We start from the raw sequence: 15,780 nt of genomic DNA, 5'->3' as shown, positions 1-15,780 counted from the left end.
AATGGTCAAAAAAGCAGGCTATGGACTTACGCTCACGGACGAGCTGGCAACGAGAAGTAAGACACAAGGGGTTTAAGTACACAGGGGATAGAGAGACACAGGTGAGCACTTCTGGGCGGGGCAAACAATCACACTTGACAGGAAGTGGGACCTGAAACAGGAAGTGCCAAAAAATGACCAAACTAATAATAATCAAGAACTTGACTAGGAGTGGGACATGACAATTTCTCCTTTTTACGATCTATGTATATTTAGCTGCTGACACAATTGATTATTTCTATGGTGTTGTGTTGCTGCTTTTACTGAACTTGAAGATCTCAAGTAAATCAGGGACAAAAGTTACAGATACAAATGTCAATTTTTCTCTGCTCAAAGTCAATCACCATCTCTCAAAAACACACAAAAAAAGTCCAGTTAGTTTATTGTGTGGTAGCATTTTAACTGTAGCAAGAAACAATCTTCTTTTATGAAATATGCTGATTTTGTGTAGTAACGAGTTTCGTGAGGAGACAATGTGGCATGTTATTATAAAAAGAAAGGTTTGATGAAAGTATTATTAATGGCTAAAACATCATGTAGAAAATGCTTCATTATGAAACTTGCTTTGTCTCTTCATCCCTTTAATCAGGACCCCCCGAAAAAAACCCAACCTTTCTTATAGTCGTACTTACATTTTTAACATTCGATTCTCCTTAAAAAAATAATAAGGAACTTTTCTTCTGACCTCACATTGTATAACTTTAACTATTGGAACATGTACACTGCCCTTCAGATTTAAGATTGCAAGGAGGACGTGTTGCTTATCGTTTACGTCCTCTTCGGGGTATCATCTGAACAAACGCAGACAACTCAGGAAACTCTGATCATGTATCAACCCTGATGTGGAGCTATGACGTTACGACCCCTTGTTTCTCCTGGACTCTGCTGCAGTTCTTGGTGGTCGGCACAGCTTTTCCATTTTCAGCTCTTAAACATGATATTCTTTTTTTTTTAAAAGGGAAATTTCATTCTTCCAAGATTCAACTCGGCGCAATTTGTCATATTGTCATTCAGGAAAGAGCAAGAAGTGACTGCCTAGACAGCTGATGCCATATGCGCTGGAAGGCTCATACTTTCATACACGTCTGTCAAAAATACTATTCTGTGTAATATAATCTATTCGGACTGCTGCACCGTGAGTGCTCTTGCTTTCTAAAGGACCTACAAATGGAGAAAATCTGTGGCAAAAAACAATAAAAGCTCCCCTGGTTTGGCCATTAACAAGATATTGTGTCTTTGATGTATGAGCACGTCCACTAGGATCTAAACATTTTCAGCTTTCGAATGAAGAGACATACAGGAGGAAGATGAGAGGGAGCCTTAAAGGGCCGGCAGCGGCCCTGTGGCTGAGGTGGAGACAGAATAGGGGGAAATTGAGCATGAGATGTTATCAAAGGGAGGTTTATACCTCGCTTGGGTCTTTTAAACCCACTTTATTCAGTCCAGTAAACCTCGGTCACATGCCTGCTCTTTGTTTTCCCTCTCTTTTTTTTTGGCCCTCTTTGTTGTAATGTGCAGATGTTTCATTGAAGAACATCAAAAGCCCCTTGGGTTAATCACTAATGCACACAAAAAGAGGGGAGTTTTCTCCAACTTCAGAGGAGAACGTCCTCCTTTGAGATAAGGCCTACATGCGATGTTTAGACCGAACCAAAGAGAGAGTCTCAGCCCCGACTGGATGTGTTTCATTCATCTCACTGGAGCATCGTCACTTTGGAACCGCCATTTTAGTCCAAAAAGCCGCCCACTATGATTTGTTGCCCCACTCCGTGTTATATAGGGTCATTCGGACACATTTCCTTACTTACAGTCTCGATAAGTTGTCGCATTAAAACACAATTTTTCCTGAATGATCGTGTCTGGAAGGGGGATAAGTGCACACTGTTTTCTTTGGACAGCGTTGAGAGCAGAGCTGGTAAACTTATTACGAACTCCTGGGATAGATGTAGCACCTTTAAGGTTTTTGATTAAAGTTGGCTCTGTATAGTATTACCATCATTCTGACTGTCTCGCTATGTAAAAGCTCTGGCACATAACTTGAAAAGAAAAATAATGTTTCACATTTTACTTAGAAAAGATGCCAAAGACGGATTAGGATGCTTTTAAAGTGATGAACCACAAAAAAAGAGTAGGCTGAAATACCAGGACACGGTCATGGTCATTTTGAAACAACTCCTCCAATGCCCAAGTTAGGGATTCAAACTGGAGGATATATAAGAGAAACAAGGAGAAGAAGGAGCCCCGGGGGGTCAAACAAGAATGAGAAGGAAGGTTGTCACGAGAAGTCATAGAGTCAAACAGTCTCCAACTCTGCACTTCATCAATCCAGCCTGTCGCTCTCAGGACTGGGGTTCAGAACAGTAACGCGATCAAGATGTTGATGTACATTTCTGAAACGAGAGTGAACAACTGCAACTGTACATGACGATCATAAGATGCAATGTTTGATACCAAACTCACATTGACAGCTGCCATCTAAGTGGTGGTGTTTCTGTGAAATCAGATTTTCCATACATATATACATACATACACACCCCATGTATTCTTATCTTCCACCATCTGCAGCTGCTGAAGCTGTTACACATTTTGCATTAACAGCAACATCTGCCTGTTCTGTGCCATGAAGTAGTCCTGCATTTCATTACTGATTTGACTTTGGAGTAAGACACAGTGTAAAGATTTGCTATATAGGAGATAATTATTCGTAGATGTTGCTTCTTTAAATAGGCAGATTATGTGTCCTACCATTTTGTACCATGTTGTGTTTGGGTGTACATCATTAAAATTTACCTCAAGCAGTCGACTTTATTTTTAATGTTTATATATGTTTGTTTTTTGCCCGATTAGTATGTTGATTCTTTTTGTTAATAGACCTCATTAGGCTTGATATTCATACTTCTAATGTTCTTACTTTTTGCATTTTGTTTAGTTATTTTTGTCACTCAATTCATTAAGCTAAAGGCTAAACTAATCTTAACTGCATATAACAAATATATGACAACCCTAAGGTGAACTAAAATCACCTACACATGCTTCACCCTATTTGCCTTGTCAATATTACATACTGTACTGTATGTGTGTTTTTTTACACACCAAGCATATTTAGTTTTTATTATTATCATTTCATAAATCATGTCACAGTGTCGCTAAGCCAAAGTCATGGTAAATGACTCCAAACTAAGATGAGATAAACCAAACTAAGCTTTGTTAATGTTGCAGTTATGATACATTTTTCAAAGATCTCTGCAGAAAAATAAAAGGCTACTTGTCCAATAGCAATGACCTACAGTAACAGTAACCGTTGAGTTTTGAAATGGCATCTCCCTTTTGGCCAACAGCCATATGGAAATCATGCCAACATAACTTTTCCCATGTCAAACATGGCAGATAATCTCATTTCACAGAATAAACAGAGACCTTCCAGACAGATTCCTGGTGCACAGACGTTATGTAATGATCTTGCTGATGTGCTGCGGTGCCTTTGATGTCGATTAGTTGAAGTTGTGAGTGTGTGTGTGTGCACGTGTGTGTGCGTGTGTGTGTGTGTGTGCATGTGCCTGTGCATGTGCCTGTGCATGTGTGCGCGTGCAGCTGTTGAGAATAATGTGTTTCTTGGTGTGTGTAGTCTTGAGGGCACATGACGTCGTCCCATGTGAAAAGCCGCTCTGCAGCCACGTGTTGATCAGCTCTGGAGAATTGGTTTCGCCCTCTCCGCCTGATTAGAAGCTGCTATGGGTGACCGGCTCTTCCACTGTGCGCTCACCTTGGAAGTCAAACACAGGAATTTGGTTCTTCCTGATTACAGCCGGACTAAACTGTCCATTAAAAGGTTACGATGATGAGAAGCACGAGCCTTTAATGCTGATTACATGCTTACTTTAATGGTTTGGGACTAGGTGTGATTGGGACAAGCATATTTTACTTTCCCCCCGACATTCCCCTCTGTTCTGATGAGCAAAGTCAAAGAATGTATGTGAGGTGTCGGTGATGTCAGTCCTCAGCTGAACTCCCTGAGCATTAGGTTAATCTGGTACCAATTACTTTACCTCATGCGAACTGACGCAAGGATATACGATATCCAAACATCACTGAATGGAATGAGTTTAATTTGGTAAACATTACAAAAAGTCCCGTCACGCCGTGCATTGTGAGAAAAAAAGGGGTTACTTTCATGTCTCCATCACTGCTCGTGTTTTACGATGCAAAGGTCCAAAACAATGACCCTAAAGTCAACGGAAGAAGACTACTCCAAAAAAGGAGATTTGGAGAGAGTTTCGCTCCCGTTATTTATTGGCATGTTTCTTGATGCATTGACAAACATGTTTTAAATGTATTTCCAAACTGTTGAGGCCTTGTTTACGTTCATACAAGGGTTAGTCGTGGTCATCTGGAATTTAGACATGGTTTTCATCGAAGAAACTATGTAAATACAAAAAAACAGCTTTGGAATTAACACAGAGACAAGGGCAGCCAACTCATGACTTTACTCAAGTGGAACATGAAATTTGAAACTCTCTTTTGGAAGGTCATTGACTTTGCATGCAAAAAGGTATAGGATCAAATGAAGCTGGTTTAGAAATGGGCCCAAATGTTGAGAATGAGTACACGAGAGGGTCGGGGTTACACATGACTATTCTTGTTTTATTGGGTGACGTAAGTGTCTGTGAAATTGAAGCGACTGCAGAATGATTTATTGGCTGCATGTTCCACATTTTGTGCGGTGGCCGAAGCTGAAGGAGATGGATTGCGCGTCTGAAATGACTCAGTATGATGTCAGGAGTATGACTGATGCTCTAATCAGGGCATTTATTGCTGGTCCTCTCATGGTTTCACTTTTACGCTGCGCCCCTGACTCACTATATTGCTTCAGCCTGGTGAGCTGCCATCGTACGATTGATAAAGTATGTGACCGGAGTCATCAACATTTTTTCCCGACAGTGTCACTGCCTATGTTTCATGTAAACACACGGACCAATTTCGATTCAGAATGACGTCGCCCGAGATCAGCAGGAAGTTACAGATCTTATTACGGAGAGTTCAACAATCACTCCACCCCCGAGGAAACAGAGACGCAGTTTTCTTGATTTAACCCCGATGAAAGGCCACATTTCTGCCAGAGAAAGAGAGAAAACTGTTGAAAAGCTGGGAAATAATCCTCATTTATTTTAAAATTATGCTTAATTATGTTAGAATTTTGTCTTACGAAGTAGGTGTAAAGCGAAACACATTTGCATCCTGCGTGTGTATTCTTGTCCTTGTGGACTTGTTCAGTATTTAACCAAGACAACGATCGACATGTTTGTAAGTACAACTGCTGAGTCTGTGAAATCTTAGAGCATTTGATGTGTTTTATTTGTTGATCATCTGTTTATTTATTTTTCACTAACGTACAAACACGTTTTAGTTTTTTGAACAAACTCAAATATAACTTGTGGGTACTACATAACTGTTGGGATTGAACAGCTGAATATCAGAAAATGTTTAGGAACATTTTGAGGAATGTTGAAAATGTTTTAGTTTGACTTAGTCTCTCTTGATTTGGACTTATCTCATCATTTTGACTGACCACGAGTACTTCTATAATATCACTGTTTAAAAAAACACAACAAACATCCACTCGAACTCCAGTTACAGTACTAAAGCTGGGACACCACAGTGGGTTTAGCCACCCATGACCTTTGAGTAACCTCTCTGTGGGAAGGGGCAAAAAACAGAAAAGAGAGCGAATAAAGATGGATTAAGGAGAAAAAGTGGGGAGAGTTATGTGTATGTTCAGTACGGGCGAGAGAGAGAAAACAGGGACAAGAGGTGTGAGGCAGAGTAAAAGAGCGCTTGGCACACAGACGAGACCCCCCCCCCCATCTCCCCCATCTCCCTCTGGCTGTAGAATGTGAAACAGCCCTTTGAAGAGGAAGAGGGGGCAGTCCTGTGCTCCCATCCAGCCTGGACTGTAGGGAGCATTTAGTGTTCCGACGCTAACCCAGATACCAGACACAACACGGAGCCAGAGAGACAGGCCGAGGACCCGACGGAGCACAGGCATGAACGACATCAAGCTGGCCCTGCTGGGGAGCCAGGGGGCTGGGAAGTCAGGTGAGCGGCCGGGACTGGGGTTTTATCACAAACAGCCATAGACAAAAAAAAAAAAAAAAAATCATACTTGTGGATCTCCGTGTGTGTACGATGCCGCTTAACGGTGCATTTGGTTGATGTCTCCTCAGTGCAGCGATTTGTATTTTTCAAATGTATGCTGTATCATTTGTCTTTGTAATTGTTTTTAAATTCAGTGCATTCAATTCCCAGACTCTCCTGTATTTGTTTGAATAAAAAGTGTGTTTCTTAGTGTAGTGAATCTCAAGTAGACTAGTCAAATTAACTAAATCTGGTGTCAAATAAGTTTCTAATTTTGTCTTGGGACCTTATTGGATTAGAAGACAGGAGATGGATGGTGTCACACCTCAGTGAACCTTCTTGTTTCCCACCCAGACGTTCAAATCAGTTGCATGAATAAAATGGATTCTACTCTATCAGTTGTTTCACAAAACCCACTGAGGTGGATAAAAACATATAGAGTCTCCGATTTCCAATCATATTAAGATTAGTCAACAATCACCACTGACAAATCTTCACATTATTTTCTCTTTTAATCAACCAGTCCAGAACTCACGATATATGTAATTACAATGAGCAGAATAATGTGGCACTGGAGAGATTGCAATTCAAGAATATTCTTCTTTTGAGTTAATCAATTATTCAACTGATTATTTGAACTTGACCTGACACTCAGATTAATTATATAAAGGTCTGAAGGTCCATTATGTCAATCAGCTAAACGATTATTCGACATATTGTTTCAGATGTAAAATAGTGCATGTTTTTGTCAATGGTCTGCAGAGATTTTTACTGGTAACGTTCCAGTCAGGACCCTGTTGGTATTGCAGTGGGCAATATCTGATCTGGAAAACTCCCTGTGGTGTCACACTGAATGACATGAATCACCATTTCTTCTCCTACCAGTCTCACAGAGGAAAGCTGAGCTTGATACATAGATCTTCCGATTAAATGTCAGTATTGTCGTCTTTACTGTTAGCCTGAGCCACCATGCTACCATTTTTAAAAACATTTGACAACAAAAGATCTGCAAGTTTGAAGAAGATGACATAACAAAAACACACAAACTTTGGGTAATTGGCTCCCTTCACTGAGGTCTAACTGAAATAACGAGATCATTTGTGCCCCCTGAGAATCTCTGACTTCGTTAGCGTTAAAACTCCTCCGTCCCAGAGCTGATTTTGAGGTCGGAGACGGGGAAAGTGCAGCGTATACAGAGGTGAAATCAACCAGTCCACTGTCGGAGATCTCAAATGAGCCACCAGGGGTTTTTGTGTACGTTGTAATCACTTGGATGGAGCCTTTTTCTTTGGCTTTCCTGATTGTGCGGACTGTTGATGCCATTTTTTTTTTTTACATAAGTAATAAGTTAAACAGATCTGTATTTTGGTCTGAACAACATCTCGAGCTTACAACCGCTTATTTCCCAAGATTTGTGACCGTTTATGTGACCGTACCTTAACTGTGGTGAGAATATCGCTGCCGAGGCAGACAGGAGACTTCTAGGACCTTTGTTGCAGCATGCATTGTTGTTGTGCATATCCGTGAAGTGGTGGTCAAGACTGACCGGCTCTGCGCTTTGTAAGAGCTTCATAAAACGATGGGACGTCTCCATTCTCACGTCCTGGCAGTGACGCAGAGCTGTTACTGCGGAGATGCTGTGGCCCCTGCGTGCGTGTTTTCCCGCTCGCTGCTCTTCTGCTCGTTGCTCTCAACATGTGCTCGTAATTCTCTTGTTCTTTAAAAACACCAGTTCATATGGAGAAGACCCCAAATCAATCGCTTCTTAAGTTTCCTTTGCGTCCTCCAGCATGCATGTGTGGATAACGCGTTGTGCCTTATCCACGTTTGTATGTCCTCCAGTATAACCCCCCCCCCGCCAGAGGCCCAGGACCACCGTCAGCCACATGCTCCTCAGGGTTCAGCACGTGAAACTTCAACCCTTTAATCGAAACTGATTGTCTGTGGGAGCAAAACTGGCCTCGATCGGCGGTCTTAAGTGCTGCTCTCGGTCTGGAGGCGAAGCAGAGGGGGGAAACGCGCTCCGTCTGCCAAATATGCACACGGAGGTTCCAGCAGAGCCATGGATGTCTTTCCTGTAAGGCTACGGTTTTACGCCCCTCCAATCCCAATGACTGCTGGCACTCACTATGTTGTGTCTGCAGGAGTGAATGAGATAAGGTCACACACACACACACACACACACACACACACACACACACACACACACACACACACACACACACACACACACACACACACACACACACACACACACACACACACACACACACAGGGTTGACAGTGTAATGATGCCATGGTTCATTTAGCTGTTTTGCTTTTTGCTTATTTCCTGCAGCTGTCCTTGTGCGCTTCCTGACCAGGCGCTTCATCGGCGAATATGCCTCAAACACCAGTAAGTGATTCCAGACTTGATTTGAGGGGTGAACAGAGTTTATCTACAGACACCGTGGGTGTTGCTGCTAGGAAATTCATTTCACCTCAGCATTCATGGGCTCTAAGGAACAGATTGTAATTTGCCATCTTGGCATAAAAAACAACAACAAACCTTTTTACCTAGAATTGTACAGTAAATCTATTCCATGTTATTTCGTTGTTATCATTTTTGACTGTGTCCATCCCCGTCACAGATTCCCTGTACCATAAAAGGTTGTCCATCGACGGCAGGCAGCTGAACCTTGAAGTGTTTGACCCCTGCTCTCAGGTACAGCACATCTGATATGGCTAACCCATCCAAACATTTGGATAGTCAATCATGTGTATAATTTTCAGAGCTGCAATGGGGCTCCTAAACTTTCCTGTTCATAGTTCTTTGGTTCCCTCTTGCATTTCATCGGGTTGTCTGGAAATGTGCGTCATGCATGGATGACCCTGAGAAGAATGGGTTAAATAACTGAGAATCTGAGACGGGCGGGCATAATGTCTTTTCGGGGAAATACACTCGAACCGTCCATATCCCTGCAATTTGTGCGACTTATGATTTGCAGGTGTTTGTATAACTGCTGCAGGGCTGGGGAGAACGCCTGCTTCTGCAAGGACCAAGAGAAGCTCTATTATTTTGAGCATTATATCTCTGTTTGTCCACGGAGGCTGAGGGAGTTTTGAAACTGCCAAGTAAGGTGGTATTTTCAGAATCCATTCAGCACAAGTGGCAAAGCAAAATCATTTTTTGAAGCTATGAGGATTTCACAGAACAACACTGAAACACTGTGCTGGGGAAGCTGCCGTACACGAACCCGACTGAACCACGCTCAGGTGTTTACATTGGCTCGACACGTGCGCGGCCCGAACAGCACTTAAAGTTGTGAGTCCAGGGGATTTATGGGAGTATCCCGAGGCGACGTATACCAGAGGCCGTCTCTTTGAAAGAAAAGAGCTGTATAACCTGCCGCCTTCTCCTTCACAAGACAAAAGACCTGAGAGGCTTTTTACTACAGTTAATATTTTATAGGAAAACCCCCCGAGGCTACAGCAGAACAAGAGCTGATCATTGTCTTTGTCGGTGAAGCTTACTGTAACGCTGGCCTTTCAGAGGAAACAGACTGAGTGTCCTGCCCCTCTGACCTGGACTGCATAAAGAAAGTATGGAGTCAATAAAGACAGGGCTGAGGGCTCAGACACGTCTTTGGGCCTCTTGTTTATTTCTCCTCAAGGTCACTCAAACTGTCCAGAGACTCTTTTACTCTTGGCGCCATTATTCCTCTTTTGCATTTACCCGGTTGCACACAAACTATTTGCACATCCTCCACGTGCACCTTCAGCACATTCGCTATAGTCACCATTTATCGTTTGTTTATCATGTCTCCTCTGCTTATTAAATGATATAATTGGCATTATGATTTCATTTTATTATTACTTGTTATCATTTTATTAGTGGAATATTTGAGGCTTCATCTGATTGTTATTAGTTTGTATTACCTTGCTGTCGCCTTAGTTGTCTTTACTGCAGTTGTTTGGTTTGCACTGTCATAACTGAACATGGCAGCGGCTGGATTTATAAAGTATCCGTCTGCTTATCTTAGCTACTGTAGCTCTGCTCGTGCAGTTCAGGGTAACAAGTGCGACAACAATAAAAATAGACAGTTAACTTGCAATATATGCACCTCGAATACAACACGGTCCTGCAACAAATCCCCCACTCATTCCCCTTGTTCAGAAAGCAAAATAACAGCAAGAGCACTCACCTGGTCAGCGGGATTCCCCAATGACAGAATGTGTTTTCCTCGGCAGAGCTCCGAGGCCAGGTGTATACTGGAGGAGCCGGTGGACTGGGCAGACGGCTTCGTGGTGGTGTACAACATCAGCGACCGCACTTCCTTCATCAACGCCAAGAACATCCTGCGGCAGATTCGGGAGGCACGCGTGGAAAACTGCAAAGGGTGAGAGGCAACACAATCAGGGTATTGTTCCATGAGGGGACTCAAAACGGCCTAGAAGCCGGAGAGCTTGTTTCCGACAAAGCACTGCTCGGTCTTGGAAAGTTAATACATTGTGGATCAGAGCAATTTCCAGTAAGTTTGGAGATGCTCTGACACTACAAGGGTACATGAAGTGTTTCGCTTCCTGAGGCGTCTAGAAGTATTTTCGCAAATTCTTCCAGTGACGTTGGAGCCCAATGGGGTTTGCTGCCTTACAACTTGGGTTAGAAAATTATAAATAATGTTTGAAATGTGTTTGAAAGTGACTGGAAAATCTATCCCACATTGTCAATTAAAATATATAAAAAGTTGCTGTTATTGAAAATGTGACCTATAGGAAAACAGTAGAGTTTTGTTTTTAGTTTGGTATTTGTGCTTTTTTAAGTTCATTCAAATGGTTTATTTGAGGATTAATCGTCTGTTTATCTCCCTGAGGTTTCCCTTCAGTGCAAGTTGAAACATTCGAATGGTCAAGACTGAAATGTCCCTTGAAATGCAACGAAGTGCCAAGAAGTGTTAATTAAGCGTACGATCGGGGAGTAAACACCGTAAACACCATATGAAAACAGAACAATAGGAAGGCTTGCCCTACTTTCTTTGGAGCTGAATAGGGATCCTCATGCACTTTGAGTTTGAGGAATGCGGGAGTCCGGACCGGCTCAGACAAAGTGATAAATGATTCACGGCGACGAGTGAGTAACTCACTGCAAACCCGCACGAGGAGGACGAGATTTATTCAGTGACAAGCATGTGAGTCCAAATGCAGATGGTTATCAGTGTGTGATGGAGACAAGGAGTGGAAATACTGGACTCACTTAAGTTTGTGCGTGTACCTCAAACACCAAATTAGCCAAAATGAGGGTTGGGAAAGTTTTGATACAAAGTAAAGTACTTCATTTGCTGATTTACGCATTGGATAATTTTTTTTTTTTTTTTAATCTGATGCAGTACATAAGTGAAGGTAGTGTCTAGGGGGGATTGAACCCAAGAGCAGTACACCATGGGGAGAGTTGGCAATGTCCTTTATTGCAGCAACCAGCAGGTTGGCAGAGAAAACAGGCTAAAGGCAGCTTTCAGCGTAAACCAGGCAGAAGAGCAGTCCAGACGACCGGGGCGTGACACAGCTTAGAGTCTGTAAGATGAAGCAACCCACAGCATTGATGGCTTTGAAACTCACGACGAAGAGCAGGTACGGGGAGAAGCCAGGCACACAGTGCTCCAGAAACACACTGACAAAGCTCGCAGTCGGGGACAGAAGGTGTTAACCGTGGCAGAGACGAGGCAGGGAGGTCGGGGTGAAGCAGGGGCGAAGACGGGAAATCAGTCCAAGCGCTGGAAAGTCTGTCATCGATGCAGAGAACAATCTGGCACTGAGTCTGTGAACTGGAGAGGCTTATATACTGGGTCTGATTGTGGATGAGATGCAGCTGAGAGAGCAGGTGAGGGCAATGAACTAACGAGGTGGGTGTGGCCGGCTGGCAGATAGGAGCAGAGGTGGTGAGAGGAAATTTACTGGAGCCGGTATGGAGGTGAGCAGACTGTGACAGGTAGTGAGGTTAGGAGGAATAAGGAGTGTACCTGTCAGGCTCGCAGGCAGGTAGACCTAGACTCAGGCAAGAGAGATCAGTCCAACAGGCAAAGGAGTCCAAAAACACTGGGCTAAATCGAAGGTCAAAATATTGAGCAGAATCAAACACACTAGGGAACAAAACCCAGGGGGGGAATGCTGGTAGGCTCAAACTGGGGGTTAAGACAATCTGACACAAGGGAGGAAAGACACTCCCTAAATACACTAGGAGGGAAAGACAACGAGACAGTGGTGGAAGACATTCGGGCGGAGCACAGCGATCAGACTATCAAAAATAAAACAGGAAGTACATGAACACAAAAACAAACTGTCTCACTTGACGGGCCCTGACAATATCAACTTTACCATCATAGAATTACACAGAAAATAATTATCATTATTGAAGAGACGAGAAGAGAAGAGACGAGAAGAGACGAGAAGAGAAGTCTTATTTGGTTCCCAGAGCTGAAATTGAGCTGTTGCGGGGAAACAAGGCCAGTATAATTAAGTACAGGGGGAAAAGGAAATACATAGAAGTATATAAAGTGAAAATGATAATTAAACCAAGAATAGTTCAAAAAATATACAAGGCAAGCACCCATTGATGTTATTATTATAAGTTATTTAATTAAAGCACTGCCTTAATGTCGTAATCTTGTTGAAAAGCACTTTTGTACTATATGAAGTAAAAAGGAAAAATCAGAATTTATCAATCAGAGCAACTGGTACAGTGCAAATTCAACATTAGCTTCTTTACTCATTTGGCCGAAGCTTTTATCCAAAGCCGCTTACAAGTTACCTTCAAGGAAGACACATTAACATTTGACCATAGTCATATATTCTGTGTCTGCTTCTGCCAACACTTAGTGTCTTCTATTTGGATCCGTGATGGGTCCAGCAGGGACACAAAGGGTTGAAAGTTTTCCGGGACACTAATGATTTTCCATATTAAAACCATCCCATCCACATCTTTACGTGACCAGTCCACACTAACATGTCTCCGTTTCAGGGAGATGGAGGTTCCCGTGTGCCTGGTGGGGAACAAGCAGGACCTGTGCCACGCGCGACAGGTTAATGAGGACGAGGGCCGCCGCCTGGCACAGGAGAACCGCTGTCACTTCCAGGAGGTGTCGGCGGCCGAGGGCTACCAGGACATCGCCAACCTCTTCACGCAGCTCATCCGGCAGGTGATGGACCACCTGAAGTACCGAGCTGACCGCCGGCGCTACAGTGGCTCCAAGTCCATGGCCAAACTCATCAACAACGTGTTTGGCAAGAGGAGGAAGTCGGTGTGATGTTCCGGAGACGTCAGTGGATAATCAGCCGGAGGGACTGTGTGTGACTGTGGATCCATGATAAAGGGAACTGGCCAAGAGGTTACACGCTGTGTGTGAAACCTGTTGCGTGTATACGCAGTCGTACAAACACCAACCCCGTGTTCACGGTGTGAGCATCATGGGGGTGGTCGGTGGGAGGCTTTGGAAGTTGTCTGTGGGCCTGCATCTGCCAAAAGCACCAGGCAAACATTAGTCTTGTACAATGTGTCATTCATATTGAACCAGTTTCAGTTTCAATACCATTGATCAATTTTTCTTGCTTATCTGAGTTTTAACAAATTATTACATGGCATACACTGTGTTTGGCTAATTAGAGCTCTGCTTAGATTGAAATGGTATATGTATAGGTATAGTTAAAGCTTTGAGGTCATTAACCTAAAGTCCAAGTTACAATAAGAATAACCATGGTGAACCATGGGTGTGTGAGGTCTTTCATAAAACAGACCTAACTTCTCACACACAGTGTCCACTGTGTCCTTCAATCCAAGAACTACGCAAATGTGGCCTAAAACCATATAATCGTGATTAAATCAGGACATAGCTGATCAAACAGCAAGTCCAACAATGTAACAAAAACAGTCAGTGCAACCTCCAAGTATATTTAATAGCTTTTGATACGGACACAGTCAAAAAAAACAACAACCCAAGAGTAGTTACAGCTGTTTTCCAAGCATAATTCCTGGCGGGTTTATTACTGTAGCTTTCTCCCATTGAACCTCACCAGACGGTTCATGCGTTCATCTTGAAACACAGATCCCCACATGGAGGCTCACGTCGTCCGATTAGCCAGAGCCACCGCGGTCTCCCTCATCAGTGTGCCCACAGTGTGTCACTAACGGTTGGGGCCAACACCGCCGCACGCTGACTGAACATGTCAACACGCCACATTCAAACCGTGGCCCTGAGCGTCTCGTTGCAGCTGTGCCCTGCAGCTGTACGGTTCACGGGAAAAACCCTTATCAGTTCATTGTTGTGCAGCCTGCTGCTCAGGTTTTATGATTTTAAATGAGGGAAAAGGCCAGTTTTGATGCATTTTACTGACACTTTTGTGGATATTTTGTATCAATTTTTTTATCGTTTCATAATACTGCAACTTTTTGTCTCTGTTTATAGTTGCTTGCCATCCTTTTGATTGTAACGTGTCACAAGTTCACCGAGGAGGAGGCCCTGGGGCAAAGATTTGTTTTTTACCTCCACAGCAATATAGGATGTTTAATCATTTCCCCCAGGCACCCAGAGGCACCCACCAGTACTCAGAGGCAGACATGATAAGATGATTAATTGATTAGTCACTTAAGTGGTGCTTAACTGAACTAGTGAACCCAGGCGCTGACAGACACGGGCCAAGATGTAGGTGAACGGAAAACTTATCGAAGTTGATGACGATGGTGGCGGAGAAGGAAGCATCAGGACGACGAGGGGAGTGTGTGTGTGCGTGCGCGCGCGCAGTTAGTAGAGCAGCCTTTGCCCTGCTCCTTCTCTTTCTGCTCATATTGCAATATATTAGTCATGATTGATGAGGGCATCATTTAAATATGTTGACCAGTGCAAAAAAATATGCAACTGTCTCATCTGATGGAGTATGTTTGTATTAATAATAATTATTGTATGTATATGGTCTTTTCTTTAAAATACATTATGGATCTGAACTCAAGACCAACAAATACCATTTGAGGACATGAACTCTTTAAAGCTCTCCTGTCGTTCTTTAAAAAAAAATCCAGTTATGTCACCATGATGCCGCGCAGAAAGAATGTACCACACTTTGTGAAAAATAAGTAATTCAAACACATGCGCAGTGATTTAGTGATAAATACCGTAAAAACATTGGTCGTTCAAGAGGAAATTAAAGTTAAACATTGCCTAATAGAGACGCCTCTTCTAGTTTCTTCACTGGGACCGGCTGCGTATCTTTAATCATCTGACCTTGAGCGGAGGCATTTCCTGTGTGCGGCTGCTAAAAATAGGAGGTTATTACAGTCACTTCTTTGGTCTCCACAACAAAGCAACAATCCCACTAGATGTTTCCACTAGATGGCGGCACAGTTTTCCAAAGATCATAATGATGTGCTCTTTCTTTTCTTTTCTATTTTTTTACTCCCTCTGTTTTTAATGATTTCCTGCTCATGGGGCTTGACCTATTACACACTCAATCAATTCAAATTTAACAGCTAAATGAAGGTGAACAAAACATTGAACAAGGGGAAAATGTGTAATCTAATCTTGAGAGTGAGTCTCAGACACAGATGAAAGACAAATGGAAAGAAACCCGCCACATAAAGAGAGA

General features: G+C 42.9%; 1 protein-coding gene across 2 annotated transcripts; it reads left to right on the top strand.

Moving 5' to 3' along the window:
- The first annotated feature begins 3,677 nt into the window (after positions 1-3,677).
- Positions 3,678-15,362, top strand: rerglb (RERG/RAS-like b). Of its 2 annotated transcripts, none has more exons than XM_035642312.2 (6): positions 3,678-3,868; positions 5,927-6,132; positions 8,510-8,566; positions 8,802-8,875; positions 10,402-10,550; positions 13,166-15,362. In XM_035642312.2, exons 2-6 carry the CDS (start codon positions 6,081-6,083, stop codon positions 13,449-13,451), a joined length of 618 nt encoding a protein of 205 aa, XP_035498205.1. In that variant the 5' UTR covers positions 3,678-3,868; positions 5,927-6,080; the 3' UTR covers positions 13,452-15,362. The 2 variants fall into 2 exon arrangements, with proteins under 2 accessions (XP_035498205.1, XP_035498204.1); XM_035642311.2 differs by lacking the exon at positions 3,678-3,868 and adding an exon at positions 4,873-5,340.
- The last annotated feature ends 418 nt before the right edge of the window (positions 15,363-15,780 follow it).

The sequence above is a fragment of the Scophthalmus maximus genome, chromosome 7 (genome assembly GCF_022379125.1).
Source record: "Scophthalmus maximus strain ysfricsl-2021 chromosome 7, ASM2237912v1, whole genome shotgun sequence".
NCBI classification, from domain to species: domain Eukaryota; kingdom Metazoa; phylum Chordata; class Actinopteri; order Pleuronectiformes; family Scophthalmidae; genus Scophthalmus; species Scophthalmus maximus.
The sequence above is the reverse complement of the archived record's forward strand: the minus strand, read 5'-3'. Positions and strand labels throughout refer to the sequence as shown.

Bases quoted from the DNA above. Each gene is read 5' to 3' on its own strand.
- rerglb (XM_035642312.2), top strand. From the start codon at position 6,081: ATGAACGACATCAAGCTGGCCCTGCTGGGGAGCCAGGGGGCTGGGAAG. The intron at 6,133-8,509 runs GTGAGCGGCCGG...TATTTCCTGCAG, and splicing joins CCAGGGGGCTGGGAAGTCAG to CTGTCCTTGTGCGCTTCCTG. The intron at 8,567-8,801 runs GTAAGTGATTCC...TCCCCGTCACAG, and splicing joins CGAATATGCCTCAAACACCA to ATTCCCTGTACCATAAAAGG.